General features: G+C 38.9%; 1 protein-coding gene across 18 annotated transcripts in view; it reads left to right on the plus strand.

Moving 5' to 3' along the window:
* MAP3K4 (mitogen-activated protein kinase kinase kinase 4) overlaps positions 1–24,579 on the plus strand; it is a 94,615-nt gene that overhangs the window by 39,372 nt on the left and 30,664 nt on the right. For 16 of the 18 annotated variants that reach the window (XM_087887724.1, XM_087887751.1, XM_087887733.1 and 13 more), the window contains 6 exons: positions 10,786–10,976; positions 14,461–15,845; positions 19,618–19,860; positions 20,964–21,107; positions 22,908–23,065; positions 24,327–24,443. In XM_087887724.1, coding sequence (XP_087743850.1) covers positions 10,907–10,976; positions 14,461–15,845; positions 19,618–19,860; positions 20,964–21,107; positions 22,908–23,065; positions 24,327–24,443 — 2,117 coding nt within the window. In that variant the 5' untranslated portion in view covers positions 10,786–10,906. Of the gene's footprint in view, positions 1–6,778; positions 6,861–10,785; positions 10,977–14,460; positions 15,846–19,617; positions 19,861–20,963; positions 21,108–22,907; positions 23,066–24,326; positions 24,444–24,579 lie in introns of those variants that run through there. The other 2 variants (XM_087887719.1, XM_087887740.1) reach the window with 1 other exon arrangement.

Here is a 24,579-nt window from a genome sequence, read left to right on the forward strand (position 1 = left end):
GATACATTACCTGCTCCTAAATTGTTTTCAGACGTGATGCGGCGTCAGTGGGCATCTCCTGGTTCGGGTCCCCTTCCCAATGTACAGGATAAATGGTTTTATAATTTGGCTACAGAATTTCCTGACCTGCTGCAGATTCCCACCGTTGATGCTCCCGTGGTTGCGCTCTCCTCAGCCACTCACCTGGCAGGACCTCCGGACGAGTCGTTATGGCCAGAGGACAAGAGAGTGGAAAGGACCCTGATCAAAGGCCATCAGGCTGCCGCCTGGTCGGTAAGAGCTGCTTCGACAGCCTTATTTTTTAACAGAGCATCTATACTGTGGTTGAAACAATTGCAGGAGAGAATTCCTGCTTCTGATTCACGCTCTCACCAAGACATTAACAAGATTTTAGCAGCTGTGGAATTTTCGGCAGACGCTACCCTAAATGCTGCCAGATTTGCAGCTAAATCAATAGGTTCTTCAGTTGCCTCCAGGAGACTCCTTTGGCTTTGACAATGACAAGCTGACACCAGGAACAAATGGTGTTTGGCTTCTTCTCCCTATTCAGGGGATAAACTTTTTGGTTCTTCTCTCGACCCCATTCTAGTTGAAACCAGGGATCACCAAAAAGTCTTCCCGTCTGTGTCACGAAGATCGGAATTTCGGCAGCAACCCTATTTTCGTTCCCAGCCCTTTCGTCTTTCGGACAGCGGATTTTCCCAACACAGATCATCCTGGGCCTTCCCAACCAGAGGAGCTCAACACCAGGACAGCCAAGTCAGGCAGGGTTCCCGTTACTTCCCCAAGAGGCCCTTTCGAGGAGGTAGGGGGCGTCCCTTCCGTAGGTCCAGATAGTATGCCCCCGGATTCCCATGTTGGAGGACGTCTGTCATTTTACTTCAACCGCTGAGATTCCACTTCTTCCGATACCTGGGTAAGGAATACCATCAGGAATGGTCTAGCTCTAGAATTCCTCTCCAATCCTCCGAGGGTTTTTTTTCCATGTCCAGTGTCTCGTGATATTTCATATCACAGACATATGGCCGCGGCTATTAGCCATTTATTGCACATCAAGACCATCGAATTGGTGCCTCCTGATCAGCGCAGGCTTGGATTCTATTCTCGCCTGTTTTTGGTACCTAAATCCTCTGGGGGCTGGAGGGCAATCTTGGATCTTAAATCTTTGAACTGGTATATTATTTACTGCCGGTTCAAAATGCATTCCCTTCAAACGATTTTGGAATCCATCTGGGAAGGAGATTTTCTTTCGTCAGTTGACCTGACGGAGGCTTATCTCCATGTCCCCATCCTTCCCGCTCACCGTAAATTTCTCCGTTTTTATTATGCGGGATGCCATTACCAGTACAGGGCCCTTCCATTCGGCCTTTCATCGGCCCCCAGGATATTTACTAAACTTATGGCAGCTCTCATTGTCCACATTCGAGCCTTGCCCATTCGAATTCTATTTTATTTGGATGATATTCTCATCCTTTCCAAATCTGAATCCCTGGCCCATCAGGATATCCGGACCGCCCTTCATGAGCTTCAGGCTCATGGGTTCCTCATAAATTGGCCCAAGAGTGTTTTGATTCCTTCCACTTATATCCAGCACTTGGGGGCTCTAATCTATACCACCTCCTCCTTAGTTTCCCTCTCTCCAGACCGTCAAACCAGTTTAACTGACCTGGCCCTCCGCTGCTCCAGGGACCATTCGGTTCCTCTACTTAACCTCTCCCGCCTTTTGGGCAAAATGGTGTCTTTCTTTGGTATTGTCCCTTGGTCCCGTCTCCATAGCAGACAGTTACAATGGTTCCTTCTCCCCTTCCAAAGGGCCAGGACGAGCACCTACTTAGTAAAGGTTACCCTTCCCACTAAGGTTCTAGATTTCCTGGGTTGGTGGTCTTCATCTGCTGTCTCCAAGGGCAGTCGGTTTTGGGAAAGTCACCACTTGGTTATCACCACAGATGCTAGCCTCTCTGGTTGGGGAGCACATCTGGAGTCCCATATGGCTCAGGGCTTCTGGTCAGATCAGGAAAGGCAACACAATATCAACTGGCTAGAACTCCGGGCAATTTATTTAGCCTTGCTTCAGTTCCATCACCTGATCAATGGTCAGCATGTTCTCATGCTGACAGATAACGTTTCTGCCAAAGCTCATATCAACAGGCAGGGAGGCACCCATTCGAGACCTCTCTTGCAGGAGGCCCTTCGCCTAGGTCTTTGGGTGGAGAAACATCTCGCCTCCTTGAGAGCAGCTCACATCTCAGGGAAGGCGAATATTCAGGCCAACTCCCTCAGCCAACACCTGGTGGATCAAACAGAATGGAGCCTTCATCCTCGATTTTTCGCGGAACTTTCTTCCCGCTTCGGTGGATCTCTTTGCTTCTCACACCAATCACCAGGTACCACGCTTTTTTTCCAGGTTCCCAACTCCCAGAGCAGAGGCGGTGGATGCCCTACTCGCCCCTTGGCCTCAGGGCCTCCTTCTATATGCTTCCCCCCCTTCCCCTCATTGGCAAAGGGCTCAGGAAGCTTCTAGAAGAGAGGGCAGGATTGATCCTCCTCGCGCCGCATTAGCCTCGCCGGCCTTGGTTTGCGGACTTGATCTCCCTTTCAGTGGCACGCCCCTGGCGGATTCCCGACAACAGGATCTCCCTTCTACAGGGCAAGCTAGTTCATCCAGAACCCCAGTGGTTACAGTTAACCGTCTGGAGACTGGGCCAATATTCTGCCCAGGGCCATTCCGACCATCCAGGCCGCTCAGCGCGCATCAACCACTCGCATTTACGAGTTCACATGGCGCTCCTTTTCCATCTGGTGCGGGAAACGGAACATTGTTCCCACATTGGCTTCTGTAGCCCATATTATTGGTTTTTTGCAGAAAGGTTTTGATACAAGTCTTTCCCCCCTACCCTGAGATGGCAGACTGCCGCCATTTCATCTGTATTGGCCTGTGATCCCTTGATAGCGGTCACCAAGCATCCCTTGATCCGTAAGTTTCTTAGAGGGGCCACCAACCTACGTCCACCAGTTATCCACCGGTTTCCTATTTGGGACCTCAACAAGGTGCTCACCGTACTGACCAGACCTCCCTTTGAGCCCCTCCGTGACGTAATCCTTAAATTTCTTTCATTCAAAGTGGCATTTCTTGTTGCAATCACGTCAGCCCGATGTATTTCTGAATTGGCAGTCCTTTCCATTCGTTAGGACTTGTGTGTGTTTCACCTGGACTAGGTCGTTCTCCGACTTGACCCCACCTTCGTCCCTAAAGTCAACACCGTTTTTCATCGGGCTCAAGAACTTGTTTTACCTAATTTCTGCCCATCACCTCTCCATCGCCTGGAAAAGGTTTGGCATACACTGGACATACGAAGGGCTTTAAAGATATACATCTCTCGCACTGCTCCTTTCTGCAGGTCGGAAGCCTTATTCGTTTCTTTCCAGCCCAGTTCCATGGGTTCTAAGGTTACAACTCCAGTCCTGGGGCGCTGGATCAGAGCCACAATTTCTACAGCCTACGAGTCGCAGTCCTTGCCAGTTCCCCGTCGTATTACAGCCCACTCCACTCGGAGTGCGGCTACATCAGCGGCGTGGGCCACTCAGGCTTTATTAGAAGAGGTCTGCAAAGCGGCAACTTGGTCTACCCCGACACCTTTCATTCGCCATTATTGCCTGGCTTCCTATGCGTCAGCTGATGCTGCCTTTGGCAGGTGAGTGCTACAAGGGATTCATGCATCTTGAACTTGGCTTGGCCGTCGAATTTCCCTCCCAATTCGGACAACATGCTTTGGTATGTCCCATGCCTGACTGCCGTTTCCACCAAGGAGGAGAATCGGCGTTGGTCTTACCTGTCACGCCCTTTCTCTCATGGGAGGAAATGGCAGTCAGCCCCTCCCTACTGGGCCGACCCATGAGGTGTCGGGGTGGGTGGGATTCACTAACTCTTTATCTTTCCAGCTGGAGACACGTCAGTCTGCATTGAAATCCTCGCTGACAAACTGGAGAGCAGAAGGAAGGGCAGGGCCTAACACATTTGCAGACTCGGTCCTGATTGGCTAACAGACGGAGTCTACCCATGCCTGACTGCCGTTTCCTCCCATGAGAGAAAGGGCGTGACAGGTAAGACCAACACCCACTTTACAACTACATCACTTAGCAGTGGAGATACCAGTCCCAATTACCTTAATTACTTTACTCCCAATTACCTTAGGACTATGGACTACATTTTTACTGACTTTTTTTTTAACGATGTCATGTTCTGAGTCTATCAAACACTCAACAATTGTTTCATATGTATGTACAAAATGGCTTTGGCTCTGAGTTAGTCTTGATTCCTGACTACTGCCTACACAAGTCCCTGCAGTTTTCCTGGCAACATTTTTGGAGATGGTTTGCCATTGCCTTCTTCCTAAGGTTAAGAAAGAATGACTGTCCCTAAATCACCCAGCTGGTTCTGTGGCTAAGGCAGGGCTAGAACTCAACCTTCTGGTTTCTAATCTGATACCTTGAAATACTACACCAAGCTAATTCGTCAGTAATACAATAAATCCAATTGCCTCCAAACTTTTTTTTAATCTTATCTATCCTGGACAAGACAAGGACCTTCCTTCCTTCCTTCCTTCCTTCCTTCCTTCCTTCCTTCCTTCCTTCCTTCCTTCCTTTTCTTTTCTTTTCTTTTCTTTTCTTTTCCTATTAAAATGATTATTAAAGGTCAATTAATGGTGATTAAAATACAAAAAGTTTGAGAATCTTTGAGGAAAGACATGTATACCTTCTCAGATTTTTCACACCTAAAGAATATGGGCGCTAAATGTAACTGCCACAAAAAAAAATCACTGTATAATCTGGCATGGGAGGAGGAGAAAGCTTTCCTCTCAATACCAGGTGAATGAACCTGTGATAAAGGAACAGTTCAGAAGAAGTCTTGCAGATTTGGGCAGATTTATAATAGTGTTTTTTAGATATTCAAACTCTTTATTATTGGAGGTTTAAAATTTACTAGCGAATTCTTAAACTGTGCCTGATAAATAATTATCAACCAGTGCAAATCTTTCCTGATAGGTTTCTTATTTCTTTGCTACCACTTTTAGGTAACCAAGCTACCACATTTTTCACTAATTGCAATTTTAAGGCGCCTTTAAAGGATATATATTTGTAGAGGACATAAAGAATGGCCTGGAAGGAAAGTGGTGCGTCTACCCTATAAATATGACAATAAATGACAATAAAAGTCAGAATGGGATATAGCCAATTATTGGATAACTTTTCCTTAATTCATTCAACCTAAGAAACAGCTGCAACTGGCACAGCTGTAATTGTGCAAATATGCTGCTTTTTATAGTTGCTATTTGTGAATCAAACGACAGCTGGGCAATCAAGGGAATTTCTAGATGGAAAACCTGCTCTTTCACATGGAGCTTCAACTCCATCAAAAAAATAAGATAAATCTCAGTCCAATTTCTTATTTAAGCAAGAGTGTTGATTTAATTTCAGTTACATTCAACTCATTAGAGAGTGCATATTTTGGAAAACAGATTAGCTCGTTGAAGTTGAATGGTAGCTGTAGCAGGCTTGAGTATCATTACACTTACAAAGCTTCAAATTATTTTTCTTTGTGATTTTACATTGGTATTTGCTACTCTATGGGAGTCAAGCTGAATTCTATAGGATATCCCAATCAACAGCTTAGGCATTAAATAGTGGAGCCCTAGTGGCACAAGCAGACTCAATCTTTCCAGGTAGAGCAAATGGCTAATTATATTGAAAGTTCCTCAGATGAAAATTAACAGGGCTTTACTTCCTACATTTAGTTTCTAGCATAGATTACAGTATCGTATTCTGGCTGAAAGTCCAACTGAGATGGATTCAAGATGCATCTGGAGCTATGCTTTTCCAAGAAATAGAATATTTGACTATAGGTTATAATTGCACAGTTTTCTTGGACTAATCAAGGAGTTAATTTGGATATATATAACAACAGAAACAGTTTAAAGTGACTTAGACATCTTTTGATCCAAACAGCTCTCAACTGAAAACAGCCACAAAAATTCATACAATGAAATAGAGAGAGAAAGAGTCTCTGTGGCTTGCAGACCTTAAATAGGAGGGACATTAAATTAAATGTAGGTTGACTCAGCCTTCCATCCTTTCTAAGGTAGGTAAATTGAGGACCCAGTTGTGGGGGCAATAAGCTGACTTTGTATAAATATACAAAAGAATGAAGGCTATTGCTTAGCGCATTGTAAGCCGCCCTGAGTCTCCGGAGAAGGGCGGCATATAAATCAAATTTAAAAAAAAAAAATGTAGCCAAATAAGCAAAATAATATACTGTAGTTAATTAACATTCCGCATGCATTACATCATCCATAATACTATCCTCAGCAGGAGAAATAAAACTATCAGCCTCCAACGGCACCCCAGAATAGGCAAATCATAATTGGCTTTGCAAAAGTAATAGGGATAGGGATCTTAGAGGTTAGATCTGATCTCAGGATCCCTTCAGATGAGATTCTTAAGGAATAGGGACCAGAAAAAGTCTCTTCCTCCAAATTCCAATAGAGGGGGAGTGACCACCAAATGAGACAATACTTGCAGGGCTGAACTGTTATGTTGGAGCATTTTGTGCTCTGTAATTTTGAAAATGCAAGCCAAATAACTGTCATTCCCATTCTTGCAGATATTAGCATTGCATTGGGTTGAGTAGCCAAGTTTGGAATAAAAGATAATTTGCTGAATGTCTACTCTCATTCTGGGTTAATTGGTAAATTCCTTTAGATCTGATATCTTTCTATTCCAGATCAGCCTGTTCTTCAGCTGCAGATATGCTTTGCTTTAGACATTCTTATTACTTCTGAACTGATTTTATCATGATGGATGAGGTACATTTTTCTCCTTTATTCATTAGTTTGACAGATGGTGACATTACAAATCAGTTCCTTTTACCACATACATAAAACAACTTGCTCTTTTAGCTGTTTTTCTTGGCTTAAATTTAACAATATTTCAAATGTCAGTTGTGATATTTTGCAAGGATTATAGTCATTTACCAGTTTACATTAAAGTTGGTTCTTAGAGAGTTTTTCCTCCTTGCTAAATTAGCACTATTTAAAGATATACCGGTATATTACAAATGCTTATCTAAATACCCAAAATATTTTAATTTTAAAAATAAAAGTAAATGTTATGCTTTTAATCATCAAAATTAATTATTTAAAATTCCAGAGGAGCTCTAGACAAACTAACAATATTTTCTCTGTGTCAGTCAAAAGATAAGTAATTTAAAACATTTGTTGCAGTATTTCCTTCAGCTAAATAGTTCTTGTTCCTTCCATTTGTTTTTGTTTTTTAATGGGTGTTAGATGCATAATACAGTGTTCCTTATTTTTGTTGAAATTCTGCTTTTGGATAATTTCATTGGATCCTTGGATAAATTGTAAGTTTATTAATTTGAGGTGATTATTTTACTGAAAGATGCATTAATGCCATTTATATTACTAAATGTAAAGACCTTGTTTGTATCCCATTTTGATTGCATTTTAATCTCGTTTAAAATTCTTCAACTACTCAGTATGATGTACTAAATATTTATAGCTTCATAGCTCTTGTTGTAGTAGGAGAGCCTAGTATTGTTGCTCAGAAATTAACATCTTGTTTTAACTTAAATATATGGAATATGGAATGTAGGCTTTTGTCTCATAGCCACAAGAAGTGCAGCAGCAAAAGTATACCATTCCATTTGTGTATGAGTTTTTCTTTTTACTGCTACTAAGCCAATAACACCAGCTCTTTTAGTTTCAGTCAGTTGCAGTACAACAGGAGCAGCTGTATTTTAGAAATGGATATTTATTAGCACTTTTGCCATTATCTTGTGTTGGCTGTTATTTTAGAAACTACTAAAGACAGTCTGAGATTTAAACTGAAATGACATTAATCTTTGTTCTTATGAGTTAGATTGATTTAATTTCTAACCCTTGTGTGCATGCTTTTGTCACATGCACACCCACACATATGCACATATATCACATCACAAAAGTACTAAGGATTTTTCCAAGAAGTCTTCATTATGTCAGGGACAGCAATCACTGTCTTATCCGATGTTTTGAATTCTTTAGAACAAAAGATTGAGCTACTAGATGTTCACACGTAGCCTCCTTTCAAAGCACCAAAGAGTTTTCTGTGCTATCTACTCCAATTCAGAGGCAAAGTATGTACCGTACTACATATTAAGCCGTTTCATACTGAATCAGAATGTTCTTCTACATAACCCAGTATTATGTGTGCTGACTGCAACTGGACATGAGTAGGTTTTGTCCAAAGGCTTTTTACCATGAAATCATTTTAATGAGGAAACAGGTTCCATAATTTGAAATCTGGTTTTTCTACACTGAACTACAAGTAATCCTCTATTTACAACAGTTTGTTTAGTGACCATTAGAAGGTACAATGGCAGTGAAAAAAATGTCTTATCACTTTTCTCAAATGACCATTGCAGCATACCCATAGTCACATAATCAGAATTCAGATGCTTAGCAATTGACTCGTATTTATGACAGTTGCAGTGTCCTGGGGTCATGTTATCCACCTTTTGTGACCTTCTGACAAGCAAAGTCAATAAGGAAGCCAGATTCACTTAACAACCGTGTTACTAACTTAATAACAGCAGTGGCAAGAAAGGTCACAAAGTGAATAACTGTCTCACTTAGTAACAGAAATTTTGGGCCCAATTGTGGTTGTAAGTCAAGGACTACCTGTATTCTTAACTTTGAAAGGTCCTTGAAGTTCATGTAATCCAATACCAATCCATCTAGAGGTTTAAATATTATAACATTTGTGTTGAGTAACCAGTCTGCTTCCATTGAAAACAGATAAAGGGATTTCAGTGTTTCCTGATATATGTTATTCCAGTATTAAACAGTATAATGAAGAGATTTTTCAAGATGTTTAATGAAAATAGTCTTTTTGGTATTTTGAATTTATTAGCTTAGGTCCAGTCTCTCATTTTTTTTCCATGTAAAGGACAAACTTTTGAATATTAGAACGTTTACTCTCAATAACTTCTCTCTGCAATGCTTCTTCAGGCTATTTACATAGAACCAGGAGAGCCTGATCTGTTACCTTCTTTCTTGCCATATTTAGGATACTTTAGATTTAAGTAGAGATAGTCCTCGATTTACGACTGTAAGTGAGCTTGCAGTTATATTCCTGTCATAATGCTTGTTTAAAAAGGTCATTGCATGATCACAATAGATTTTAAGACCTTTTATGCAATGTTTGCTAAATGAATGCAGTGGTCATTAAGCAAAACCATTGTTTGCTATGTGGCATTTTTTGCCAGAAATGAAATAAACGATGGTTTGGGGGTAAACACTGCATAAGTAATAGTTATGTGACCGTGGGATGCTGCATTTGTACGCTATAAATGCAGGCTGATTGCCAAAGTGCCCAAAATGTGGTCACATGATTGCAGGAGGGAGTACCTGGCCAGAACTTTGAATCGGGGTCATTAAGACCCTTTTGAAGGGTCTGGTGTAACTAAATGGTCGCTATGCAACCAGTTGTAAGGCCCTGATACTGGACTGATGTAGATATTATATAGTAGGAGGGTTTCCTAGAGGAGCACTGATATACATGGGAATTGCAGTTCTCTGATGCTGGAGACGGGAGTTATTCAAAATTTGTAATGTTTTCATGTAAGTAAAAACTGTTCCTTAAAAACTGTTCTTATATAGAACCCTCCTCCCCCCCAAGTTTTTCATAATATTTTTTTCAGTTGTAAAAATCATGTATTTTTCTCTGTAGAAACATACCTTAAACATTCTTAAGTTTGTAGAAGATGTTGGTATCTGCTGCTTTTCTCTCCAACGAGACAAGAAGTCTGCATTGCATGTATATAGAAATTAGTGGCCTGTTAATAGTTTGCTCACCAATTAATGTGGCATTGGTGTGCACAGAATTGGTGAAAGAAGGATCAAATGATGAAAGAGCCTTGGTGGCACAGCAGACTAAAGCACTGTTAAGTAACACCAGCTGTCTGCAATTACTGCAAGTTCAAATCTCACCAGGCTCAAGGTTGACTCAGCCTTCCATCCTTTCGAGGTAGGTAAAATGAGGACCCGGTTTGTGGGGGCAATAAGCTGACTTTGTATAAAAAAAAACACCGCTGGGGGGCGGGCGAAAGCCCTACTAAGCAGGTATATACAGAAGTATGAAGGCTATTGCTTAACATATTGTAAGCCGCCCTGAGTCTCTGGAAAAGGGTGTCATATAAATCGAACCAATAAATAAAATGTCCGTCATACTGTGGGGTTTCAATGCAAACTCTGCCCGTTTTATACTCACGTAGTTGCAAGCAAATACGTAAGGGATAACGCTTCATGACAATGCATATTTGACAAAAGTTTGCTACAGATGCATTAAGTATTTAGCAACACATATGCACAATTCTCTGTGCTATTGCATTTTTTAATAGATGCAAATGTATATATGTCAATTTGTGATGTAATTCTGGCAATTCTACCAGATTGTACATCTCATTTTTGTCCCGTTAAGTGATCATAGGGGTCCACTTTTTAAAAATTCAATTCAATCTACAATGTTTTCCAACCAAAGACATAAAAGTGATACACTAGGGGGAAAAACTGCTTTGGAAGAGCTGCTATATACCTCACTGGAGTGGCAAAGGTGCAGAAAGATCATGACCCTTAGATGGAAGCATTTAAATTGGGGTGGGGTTTTCTCCCCTTTTGGGACGGGATGGGGATTGTAAACCTATAATTCCTAATTTTTTTCATTGCTTATACTTAGGCAAGAGTGCAGGTTTGAAGATGCTACTTGCAAGATATCAGAATCTGATACTGAAGACTTATCGGATGAAGCTAATACTGAAACTTTATATGGAACCTCCCCTCCTAGCACACCACGGCAGATGAAACGCCTGTCAACAAAACATCTGAAAAGTAACATTGGGAAACCTATCAACCGTTCTGCTTTGAAAGGTACGCAAGAATTTTTCAGGATTGCAAAAAGTAAAGCAGTCAGCAGTGAGTAACTTGGCATCATGCTTGAAATCTACTATCGTTTCCCCAGTAAATTAGACATACTATATTAGTATGCATATTAGATAGTAATAGTATGTATATATATAATAATTTATATTAGACAGACAAAATGGGAGCTTTCATCCAATGCATTGAAAATTGAGAAATGAACTATTTCTGTGGGGAAGGAGAATCAATACAGTCTTCCCTTCTGCTGAATGTGCAGAAAACTTAGTGGGAAGATCAAAGGGCCTCAGATTTCTGTCTCATCACTTGCTCTTTTGCAATACAACTGGCACAGCAGAGCAGCAGGATTAAGAGGGTTAATTCGTTACAAAGTATATTAAAAGCAATTAGAAATGGGAAGAAAATAGCATTGTGGATAGTCAGCTTGTCCCAGTTGTCTAGTTGTCTATTTAGCTTGTTATTATTTATTCTGACAGGCAATGATTGTCCAAAGTTGTCTGATACAGAGAAAGGACATTTTTACCCCTCTGAACTATTTAACTGTTTTATCTTTTTAAAGCAAGGCAGGTGCTCTATAATTCTGCATGGGCTTATGTAAGGAAGATTGTGCAGAGAAAAGTCATGCATCTTGAATGCATATACATTATTTTGACAAATATGCATGATTATTCCCAAGGAAATAAAATAATCTACTGACTATTTTGCAAAATGTTGTCTTCACTTTCACTAAATAACAGTATAATAGTCTTTAATTGAGAGCTAGTTTGGTGTAGTAGTTAAGGCACTGAAATTTAACGCAGGATACTGGCTGGATGACCTTGGAGGAGTCATACCCCTTTTAGCCCTAGAAACAGGCAAGGACAAACTATTATTGAAATTTTGTCAAGAAAACTGAGGGGACATATCCACCAGGAATCAGCCATGATTGAAGGCACTTCCCCCCCCCCCAAAGCAAATGTTTTATTACATCAGTCTGTATGTACTATATTAGTATTGGCAATATGCTTTGCAAAATATATGAATATTGTCAAAAACTAGAAATATTCCTCATGCTATGCAAACTGCATAGCATCCTATTTAGCAGAATTTCAGGTGTAGTAAAATTATGAGTTTATTAAATAATTCTCTTTTTCTATTGCTTTTTTTTTACTGTAGATGAGATTTATAAAAAGTAGAACTTTAAAAGTATTCCACATTTTATTATCCTTAAAATAACTTTTAAAATAGGTCAGTGTTATACTGGTATTATCCCAAGAGCATGGCTACCTGCTAAGATAGGAAGATTTAAACTAGCTTGGTCCACCTTAGTATTCATAACACTTAGCACCTTAGTTGTTAGGATAGTAATAAAAAACATTTTGTAGATCCAGGTACATTTATATGGGTTTACAAGGAATTATGCACATTACTTCTGTAGAACTCATACCCAACTGCTGAAAATTCAAGATATAGGGAAAAAAGAGTGTAGGAATGATAAATTACATAATAGTAAACTAAATAAAAAGCTGTAAAGTCCATAGTTGGTATACATTACCAGCCTATATTTATACCACAGAGGACACTTGGGTTTTTAGTGACCAAAAGAATACTCAAACTGTGCAACTTATCTTTTAAGAGTTGTAGATCACTTTCTAGAATAAGGTGACCATTGTTCACCTGGATAAACTTATCTGCTCTCAGCATTTCTGTCTTGTCCAGAAATGCTGGATGGAGAGACAGACAAGACGGACAGAAGTTGTTAGCCTTTATCCAGCCCATTACTGTGGCCAGCACTGAATTAATATTTCTGCTTCACCTGGAGCTAATGAAAACAGACGGCTGTGTGTCATCAGCAAAGTGGTGACACGTTATTCTTAATCTCCAAATGATCTCACTCAGCAGCTTCATGTAGATTTTAAACAGCATGTGGGATAAAATGCAACCTTGCAGAATCCTGCAGCACCATTTTCAGGAGATGGCTATGCTGTGCAAGCACGGCCATGCATAGAGTTTCCTTTCATCTAACTTGGACAACCTCTACAGAAGGACATCATGATCAGTATTTCAAAAGCCCACTCAGAGGTTCAACAGAATCATCACAGTCACCCTCCATTTTTTTCTTTCAGCTAAGAGAGATTAAGATGATGATTAAGGGTTAATACGCTAGCGTCAATGGAAAGGCCAGGCTTAAACTAACCAAAATGGTTCTACAAAATTAATCAGTTGCTCAAGTATCTTTCTCAGCAAGGGGATGTTGCTTATGTCAATTTGAATGAAATTATGCATCAATGAGATTAATTTTACAACCTCATAGTTTTGCCTTTTAGCTCTTACGTTTTAGAAAGATTTAATCAGTAATTTTAAGGGGGAAAAATGTGATTCCTCTCCATTCCATCAAGGCTTATGCTCTGAAGACTTCTGTTTAGTCACTGATTCCAACTGCTATGTATAGTAAAAGAGAATTGTAATGAGAGGTCACTTCTTAGGATTACAATTAGTACAACTGAATGTTTCCATTAGCCCTGTTATTTTAAAAACTCCACAATATAATTATGATGCCCTTAGGTACAAAATGACTCAGAGTGCCTTGAATTTTGAGTGAAGTATGTTTCAAAGAGCTCTTTGGTGTGGTTATCAATTATTGCTACTTACACATTCATGGATATTTATAAAATACGGTTTTTTTCATTCTTATGTTAGATTTTGGTTTAAGTTGAATGACTAGGAAAGCATAAGGAAGAGGTACAGAAATTAAGATAACTAAATCAGATAATTGAGGTTTATCTCATTGTTTAAAAATAGCAGTAACACAAAAAAACTGAAGTTTTAAGTAAAAAGTTAATTCGGCATGTGGTTTTGTAATGACAGGAACCTAATAATTCAGAGTTTCAAATCTGGCCACATATAACTTTAGATGTAATTACTGAAACATAAATGTGTTATGGTTGAACGAGTGGGATATGACTATCCTGTTGCCATTCTCATAACTACTAAGACGTTTTATCATCCTAATTTGTGGGCACAGCTAAGTACCAGGTAACAATCTGTACTATATAGATATCATAGGAAGGCAGATGGAGAATGATGTCGTATGTCTTATGACATCATCACATAAATAGTGCACATTCTGTACTGTACACCATCTGCATCATGATTTGACTGAGCCAAATTACATAATTTGCATAATTGACATGATGTGATGTTTGACATCAATGTGGTTTCTATTGGATGCCTGTGTTCCAGTGTTTCATAAATTTATGACGCTAGACATAAAAACATGGGCAGAGTATTTGAATGGTATTTGAATTATGTATGATATCTATTAGGTTTTGAACCTTTTACATAATTTTAAGGGACTGTCATAAATGTGTCATGTACATTTAGCATACAACAAAACTGAACACTTACAGAATAGAATAAATAAAATTAGTATAAATTAGGTGTGTTTTTTTAAAAAAAGCATGTGAACAAAATGTGTTTCGTGTTATGATTTCAGAGAAAATGAGCTCACCCAACCAGCTGCCTAACAAAGATAATATTAAAATCTCCGAGAACTCAGAAGAGCACAGCTATAAGCAGGGGAAAAAGATCCGAGCCACCCTAAGGACAACTGAGAGGGATCACAAGAAAAACGTACAGTGTTCATTCATGTTGGACTCAGTTAGTGGGTCCTTACCAAAAAAGTCGATTCCGGATGTTGATCTCAATAAGCCTTACCTCAGCCTTGGCTGCAGCAATGCTAAGCCTCCAGTATCTGTACCCGTGCCTATAGCCAAAACTACACGCCAGACGTCTCGTACCGATTACCCAGCAGATCGCTTAAAATTTTTTGAGACCCTGCGGCTATTGCTAAAGCTTACCTCAGTTTCCAAGAAAAAGGACAAAGAGCAGAAAGGCCAGGAAAGCACTTCCTCTGTTGAATTAAACCGATCCAATGAATTAATCTGGCTTGAACTGCAGGCATGGCATGCAGGGCGGACTATTAAGGACCAAGACTTCTATTTGTACACAGCTCGTCAAGCCATCCCTGATATTATCAATGAAATTTTTACTTTCAAGGTAAACTATCGGAACCTCTCCTGTGTGGGAAATGGAGCTAGTCTTAATGGTACGTCGGCAAGACAGTGTAAAGCAGCCCATGGAGCTAATGTAATGGGCTACTCAAGCTATCACGAGCACCTCCATCGCCAGCGGGTCTCTTTTGAACAGGTAAAGCGGATAATGGAGCTGCTAGAATACGTAGAAGCACTTTATCCATCTCTGAAGGCCCTTCAAAGTGACTATGAAAAATATGCTGCAAGGGATTTTCAGGACAGGGTGCAGGCACTTTGTCTTTGGTTAAACATTACAAAAGATTTAAACCAGAAACTAAGGATTATGGGGACTCTTTTGGGCATCAAGGATCTTTCTGACATTGGCTGGCCAGTGTTTGAAATCCCTTCTCCTCGTTCATTCAGGGACAATGATCCAGAGGATGAAGTTTACGATGAAGACGATGATGATGATAGGGTAACCTCAGGTGCATGCACAGAGGAAAGTGAAGATGAAGAACAAATCTCTGAGGAGAAAATGGAGGAACTCAGACAAGCCTTCCGGAATAATCTTGCCAATACAAATTTTGACTTTGAGGCACAGGAACATTTGTCAAGAAAGCTTGATAGGCTTGAATCTGAAGATGACTCAACCTGCCGGGCAGTTACAGAGTCCAGCAGAGAGACAGGCTATGGCAGACCTTGTTTCACCTCTATTTATAGGCCATTTGTAGATAAAGCACTGAAACAGATGGGGTTGAGGAAACTCATTTTAAGACTGCACAAGTTAATGCATGGCTCCTTGCAGAGGGCCCGAATGGCATTGATAAAGAGCGATCAGCAGCTAGAGGTAGGTTTGGGGAGGCGGGTGGAATGGATGATGCTCAAGCAATAGTCCTTTTAAAGCAATGTTTTTCTTCAAAAAGTTTTTCTATGTAAAAATGCATATATAGTTCAAACCATGCTAAACCATGTTGACTTGCTTTAGTAATGGTGACATTATCAGGTGAAACATAATGTAATATATATGTGGTCTTTCCTTGTCAGTTCTGTGTCTGGCACTACAGAAAAGCCACAACAGAGCCTACACAGGTAGTCCTTGACTTACAGCCATTCATTCAGTGACCGTTCAACATTACAATGGCACTTTAAAAAGTGACTTATGACCCCTTTTCACACTTGACAACCATTGCAGCATTCGCTTGGTCACATGATCGTAATTTGGGCGCTTTGCAACAGGAATGACAGTAGTTGCACTGTTGCAGAGTTAAGATCGCTATTTGTAACCTTCCTAGCCAGCTTCCGACAAGCACCATCAATGGAGGAACCCAGTTTCACTTAATGACTGCATGATTCACTTAACAACTACTGTTGTGGCAGAAAAGGTTGTAAAATGGGGCAAAACTTGCTTAACAACTGCCTTGCTTAGCAACATAAATATTGGGCTCAGTTGTCATAAGTCGAGGACTACCTGTATCAATTTCCTGACAGTTAAAGGTTAGTGGGAATTCACTACATCAAGGGTTGCAACCCCTGGTCTGGGGACCAGCACTTGTCTGCAGCATGCCAGAAACTGGTCCGCATAAACAAGCAAAGCCCCATTCACGGGATGCAAGCAGCACATGACACCACGCCTCCTCCAGTCCACAGAAAAAACTCCCCACAGAATCAGTCCCTGGTGCCCTAAAGGTTGTGGGCCGCTGCACTAGGTATTCAATTTCTCCCATTCTCTTCCTCCTTTCTTAGTGATGATACTAATGGCCCTATAACATGGGACAGGCCTTATTGGAGTAATAATGGCCAGGTGCTAGAAATGAAAGTTTTTTCACAGAATATTATCTATGCTACTTTATTGTTTTCTGATGTGATTTTGATTGTGGGAGAAAGGATATTCTTTAGACTGAAAGGTAATTTTACACAAAATGAAAAAAAATGAATAAATGTTCCAATCCTTCCTTACCAGGAAGTCCTGTGAGAGCTAAGATACAGTAAACAGAATATTTTAAATACATTTAAATTCAAAATAATTAATACAAAAACATTATACATTACTGTACTTATATTCTGCTCTTCCTCCAAGTAGTTCTAGAAGCCTGTCTATTTTTTTCCTCTCCTGTTTATTCGCACAAGAATTTTGTGATTATGCTGGATGAGAGTAGCTAACCAAAATCATTCAGTTGTTTTAATGATTTACAAGAGAATTTAATTTTTGATATCCCAGTCTTGTCTTGCACGCTTAACCCCCCCAAAACCCAATTTCTTTTGGGTTTGCATGTATTAGAAGTACTCAAGCATATAGCCTACAGGTTGGATGAGTAGAGGGTGCATTTAAATGTCACATTGGTGTCAGATTCCTGGAAATATTTTTGATATGGAAGAAGTCTTGACAGTTTTTGTTTTGTTATGATAAAAACTCAAATATTAATTTGTATTGTATAATTTACATGGTTATCATATAAAGATCCATATACTATATTTTTCGCTCCATAAGACACACTTCTTTTGTCTCCCAAAAGTGGGTGGAAATGTCTGTGCATCTTATGGAGCGAATATTGCCGAAGCCCCGCCTACCCGCTGGCCCCCATCTTTCGGCCATTTTTTGCGTCTGCATGCCCTGTTTTGACCTCTGCATGCCCTGTTTTGAGGCTGAAAATGGGGCGCACAGAGGCCAAAAACAGGGCACATGGAAGCCAAAAATGGGATGTGTGGAGGCCAAAAACAGCGCACAGAGACCGAAAACAGGACACATGGAGGCCGAAAACAGGATGCAAGGAGACCAAAGATGGGACGCAAAGGGGTCAAAAACGGGAGTGTGTCTTATGGTCAGGTGTGTCTTATGGAACAAAAAATACAGTATATGAATGTTTTATTATACCATGTCTCTCAAATTATAATTAGAATTATGTTACTGTAATTATCATGAAGCAAATAGTGTCTTGAAGCAGGATTTTTAACCTCTGAATGTTGTAGGTAGAGAAAAATGCTGCTACCTTTCTATGTAAATTCCTCCATAGACATAACAATTTGATTGTTTTTCCTGGTATCTGATCTGTTTCACTGCAGATTTTGATAATGTGGATAAAGATTATGATTGTTTTAACTTGTAAGTAGTTTTTAACAGAGTGTTAAATTATTGTCTTATTTTTATAAAGAATTGCGAATATTTAGGAAAATATATGGGATCCGAAGAAGACAATTGAAAAAGCAAAGACTGGGTTTTTTTTTTTTTTTTAGAAAAGGTTTTAACTGAGTCCATTTTGCAGAATAATTTATCCTTAGTTCCTGGGACTGGGGTAAAACCTACTTTTATTTAAATTTTTAGACATGATAGTTGAAGAAGATTCTAAACCAGGTAAGTCTGCTTCTCTTTTTCTATAGCATTTTCTCTCTATATTTTCATTCCCTCAGCAAATGGCAGCACTGGCCAATGAAAATTAGGTTTGGGAGCTAAGCAAAGTTGGGGATGGTTAGAATGAGAGCCCCACCGTCCCCTCAGGCTATGTAGGCTCAACTGGGCAGCAAGAAAACATCCCACAAAAAAACTGAGGGTTATCATAGGCCACACTTATCAGGCCCAATCAAGGGAAACTTTTCCTTTGCTTGATGTTTTGCATATGTTTCGTTTATATGCATGCTGATGAATGTCTGGTACATGAAGTTTACATTTGATCAGTAGTTTGGTTCCTACTATTATGGAGTAGGATGTGAAAACTGGCAAGAGCTTTCTTCATATTAATCCTTATCATCAACATCTGGCACTCTGGGAGATGTGCTGGAGCCTCAATGGCTCACCTCCCCAGCATTTCTCTGTACTGTCCAGGTATTCTGGTTCACTGGTTTCTTGTTTTAATTTTCCCATTGTGCTATATAATGATACCATCCCAGTCCAGAGTGAAAATAGCAGCTATTGGCTGCCTCTGTGGCTCTCTTATGTAGACCCAAGAAAGACAAGCCTAAAGATGTTTAGACATTGCTGGTATTTTAATAATAATTTTACATGGATTTCTGTTAAAAACAATTTTCCTTGGGTAAAGCTGCCAGATGTGTATTAGAAAATGTGTTTCTTGTAAATCTAGCAACCATGCTGGTTATGTATCATTGCTACAAGCCTGATTACGCCTATGTTGCTACTTTTCTGGAGCAGCCAGTTGTTTAGTTCCAGTCTAACTCCCATGCTTGCACCAAAAGGGATTTTTTTATTGGGGGAGGAGAGGTAGCATACTTTGAATATCAGCATCTATGCTGTATAGCCTAGAGCAGGGGGTCACCCACCTTTCGGACCTCAGAGACCACTAAATTCATAATTTTAAATCCCGCGGACCACTAATATGATTTTTTTAAAAAAGATAAATAGTATTTAGTGCAATATAAAAAATGCAAATAATTTTTCTGCGGACCACCAAAATTTTCTCGTGGACCACCAGTTGGTGACTGCTGGCCTAGAGACCTTTCTTGAAACATTTATCTGCAGGGATAGGATGCGGTTTAAACAGAAGGTGGTTTTGCTTCATGTATTTTCAGCAGTTTTCAAAGTTAATATGTGGTTTATAAAAATGTACTGTTCCAAAGAAGAGACTAAATTAATCACCAAATTCTCTCTTTCTCTCTTTTATTGCTGTTAGTTTTCTGAATACCCAGATCCCATTTTATGTTCAGATTATGTGCAGTTGTCAAATTCTCCGGCTTCTTCAGATCAAAAATGCAGTACTGTATCATGGGAAGAGTTGAAATCTATGGATTTGCCATCTTTTGAACCTGCCTTTCTGGTTCTTTGCCGAGTTCTTCTCAATGTTATCCACGAGTGTCTCAAATTAAGATTGGAACAGCAGCCTGCTGGGGAGCCATCCCTCTTGAGTATTAAGCAGGTTTGCTTGTCATATTTTATTTTATTCTGTAATGTTAGGATGGTGGCAGGTAAAAATGTATCTTCACAATTCTCTGCTGTAGTCCAGAGGCTGCTCACAAAATAATGAGCAAGAACATTGCTTGCGACAAATGCTCATTGCTTAGAAATAATTATTTTATCTAAAGTGAAAAAAACAATGTCTTGTGCAACTTCTACATTATCCACAAATGATAAGTGCTTCAGGAAAATAGCTATATGACGTTGATTTTTATGTTTTGAAAAGAGGGAGGACAGAGGATTCTGCAGAGGGCATAAAAGCAATCTCTTTTTTCCCCAAATTAAATAAAATGGCTTCTTAGTGAAACTATTCATGTATTTTCTAACTTTGGAGAATTTATGCTGTAATGCTAGATGAAGATATGCATGCTGCATAATGTTTAAAAATTTCAACATCGTATATGTAAAATATATTTATACATTATTGACTAATTTATATATTTGTAAATGGTTGACTAATTAAGGGCTAATTCCAGCTCCTCCCCCACCAGCTCCCTGCTTCTCCATCTTTGGGGTCATGATTTCATTTTGTCTAGCCACCCAAAGTTGTTTGAAACAAGATGGGTGGCAAATAAATTTAATAGTAACAAAAATTAAAAATAAATATTATTTCTATGTCATTCAATAATAAAAAAAGATTTAGGCTGATAACAAAAATGGCCTTTTGATATAGATAGTACTCCTCCAAGAAAAAATAAACTTATTGCTTTGGTCTTAAATGAAAACTTCAACTATTCAGTATTCAAGCAAATATGAAAAAAATGCAGACAGTAGAGGGATAACAGTACTTGCCAAATTCCATGAGATAAAACATTACAGCAAGAGGCCTTGTGAAGATGGGAAATGGATGACAAGGGGCTTAGATTCATACCCTGCAGACATCAGATGTTCTACCAATTGGGTTTTATTTTGCATCACTCTTTTTGTGGGGTGCTTGTCTCATGTACCAGCAGATCTTAAGAGGACAGATATTTATAGAGTTTGCTCTTTAGAAACATCTTTGCATTTTGCAGCATAAAAACACCAGATTGATCAGTGTACTATTTATGGACTGTTCTCTTGCAGCTAGTGCGCGAGTGTAGAGAGGTTCTAAAAGGTGGCCTCCTGATGAAGCAATATTACCAGTTTATGTTACGTGAGGTTGTTGATGACCTTCAGAAGCACTGCAACATCGACTCCTTCGAAGAAGACTTGCATAAGATGTTAATGGTAACTCACAATTCAGTGTAACATCTGGTGATTCAAGTTCCGCTTGGTTATTTTTAGATTATGTCAATTAACAAAGTACTTTCCTAGCCTGCAAAAACCTGCGTTTTGTATTTTAACTCTATCTATCTATCTATCTATCTATCTATCTATCTATCTATCTATCTATCTATCTGCCTTTAAGGGTTTGCTTGTTTATATTTAGTAAATATATTTATAGCCATCCTGTTGAAAACAGTCAAGGTAAAGAATATTAACATTAGGGAGCAAACAGTCATAAAATGCACTAAATGATGACAGATTATGCCATGGATATATCCTGTTTCCCACCAAATAAGACATCCCTTGATAATAAGCCCAATTGGGCTTTTGAGTGCATGGCAATAAGGCCAAGCGCTTATTTCAGGGTTCAAAAAAATATACGACAGGGTCTTATTTTCGGGAAAACATGGTACAACCATTGTAAAACTCGAACCAGACAGATTGACAAATTTGATCGTGTACCTATGAGGAAAACTAGGTCTTCCAACCCTTAAAAAATCAAGATCATCTGGGCTCAGAAGGAAATATTGTTTCAGAGGGAGGCATGGTTAGAATGTCTATGGAGATTCTCAGTCATCCAGATCATGGTTGTCCCAAAGGTACTTTTTCAAGAGGCAACTGGACTTTCTGGTTTTTCTTTGAAGAAGTTTTGCTTCTTCTCAAGAGAGCTGAAGAAGCTTCTTGGATGAGAAGTGAAACGTCTTCAAAGAAAAACCAGAAAGTCCAGTTGCCTCTTGAAAAAGCATCTTTGGGACATGGTTAGAACCATGTATCCTTTCTAGGAAGGATGTTGTGATAAGAAGTTAACATGACCCCATCCAAAAAGAGCAACTGCAGGGAGCTTACTCTTTGTTGATATTCCTGGCCCTGCAGAATTGAAGGAATGCATATTATCTTCTATCATCTTCCAGGATAACTAGACCCACAGAGAAAGTGATGTATTTTTCTCTCAGGCAGAAAACCTTGCTTCAGTTTTCAGTGCAGCTCTTGACAGTAATAAGTCTATTTGTATGAGTGACCAGTAGATTCTTTTTGGTGTTAAAAGATCCAGGTATGTTGAAGGTCCATTTAATACACATTATAGTAGACCAGTGCTGTTGATTGAATTAAGTACAGATAGTCCTTAACTTATGAGCACAATCGAACCCAAAATTTATGTTGTTAAGTGAGACATTTGTTCAGTTGTGCCCCGTTTTATGACCTTTTTTTTCCATAGTTGTTAGGCGAATCATTGCAGTTGATAAGTAACACGGTTGTTAAGTGAATCTGGATTGCTTGTTAAAAGGTTGCAAAAGCTGATCACATGAACTTGGGACACAGCAACAGTCATAAGTATGAATCAGTTGCCAAGCATCTGAATTTTGATTATATGATCTTGGGGCTGCTACAAAGGTCATAAGTGTGAAAAATGGTCATAAGTTACTTTTTCAGGGCTGTTATAACTTTGAATGGTCACTAAATGAACGGTTGTAAGTCGAGGACTACCTGTACACAATTCCTTATGTGAAAGTACCCCTTTTCCAAGCCAATGAGGCGCCTCTGTAGTTTTTGAGGAATTCTGTCTCTTGATTGGCATGGAAGTTGGGGACTGTAATTCTATGCCAGGAATATGAGAATTGATAAAAGGATTCTATATTGGAGAGAGGAGAATTGTAAGCAATGTTCAGTTTTAGAAATCTAACAAGATATTATGGATGAGGATTTGTCTTTGTTCTTTAAATGGCTTTCCCTACTCTTTCTTTCTTTCCTCTGGGTTTCAAGGTTTATTTTGATTACATGGGAAGCTGGATCCAAATGCTACAGCAGTTACCTCAGGCATCTCATAGTTTAAAGAATCTTTTGGAAGAAGAATGGAATTTCACCAAAGAAATAACGCCTTATATACGAGGAGGTGAAGCTCAAGCTGGACAACTATTCTGGTAGAATTGCATTATTACTATGAATCTTCTGTTAGTTTGTATTGATTTACTTTCTTTCAATAAGTGAAAATTCATACCTTAGTTTCTGTTTAAAATTTCTGGGATTTATTTTAAAGTCCAAACTATGACTTTTTAATACTACATTTCCATCAACAATTGTAATATTTTTTAATAAGTTGCTTATATGTCTCCCAATTTTTATATTCTGTCAAATTGAAAGTTGATGTTTTTAATGATAACTAACACTTCTAGTTTGATATTAATTTTACTTGAATAATTTTAATGGAAGCCAATTATTTATTCAAAATACGTCTACTTACTGTTTAGCTCTGTTCTTGGTGCTAATATTTTCTTTTTTCACACACTGTTCCACATAAGTCAAATAAACTCATTAAAGTATGGCCAAGAAATTTGCCTATCCAGGAGTGCTGATTTTCATTTGCTGCTCTTTTCCAAAACACTTATCCTATGTTTTGGCACAGAAATATCTTACTGAGAAAATACAATGTTATTCTTTTACAAATTAAACAAAGTTACAGGGCAGAGTTTGTAATCTTGCAGAGGTCTCCTGATTTGGCAATATGCAGTCTGAGGTATTCTGAGAGTTGAAATACACAAGTCTTAAAGTTGCCAAGTTTGTAGACCCCTGATCTATTGCTTCCTGGAATGCAAATGTGGCACATGGCTGTTTATGTGTGCTGTATTTAGCCATGTACAGAAAGTGTTTATAATTAAATATATCTGTGATGAAAATTCTTAATGCAAAATTAAGTTCATGTACTAAAAGTGGTGGCAATTTTCTTAGCTATATATATTTTTTTTAAAAATCCTCAACCCCCTTGAAATCAGAATCAGAAATATTTGATTTTATCCGACAGCTTTATTTACATCTTATGTAAATAAATGAAAAAAGGATATTAATCTTTTTTCTATGAATGTATCTTTAATTTAGCTTTTACTCCCCTGTTTACTCTTTTTTTTTTTTTGTTCAAAATAAGATGAATAAAAAAATAAGATGGGAGGAATTTAAATATATGCTTATATCCGAATTGCTGCATTACCTTGTAGTGCATAGATGCAGAACATGGCTTTGCCGAACCATAATTTCCAAGGCCTGAGTCAGTCTGGGTTGAGAAATGTTAGGTTTTGCAGTGAGCAATGTTTGGAGGGCCATTGTTCCTTTATCTCTATTATAGTTCCAGGAAAGGAACTTTTTGGTGCGTAAACTTTCTCAGAAGTGACTGTTTTATTTTTGTTGCAGTGACATTGCAGGAGTACTATTAAAATCAACAGGAATCTTTTTGGACTCTGGCTTACAAGAGAGCTGTAATGAATTTTGGGCTAGTGCTGATGACAGTGTTGCTTCAGATGAAATCAGGTATTCCTCCTCGAAAAATGTTCATATATGAATAAAGCACCATTGTTGATACTGATTAGAGTTAATGAGGAATATAGTCAAGATGAGAACATTTTTTTAAATACGTTTTTTATTTTATTTTTATAAATACATCAAC

The sequence above is a fragment of the Pantherophis guttatus genome, chromosome 1 (assembly GCF_059756535.1).
Source record: "Pantherophis guttatus breed Tessera chromosome 1, ASM5975653v1, whole genome shotgun sequence".
Taxonomy (NCBI): Eukaryota; Metazoa; Chordata; class Lepidosauria; order Squamata; family Colubridae; genus Pantherophis; species Pantherophis guttatus.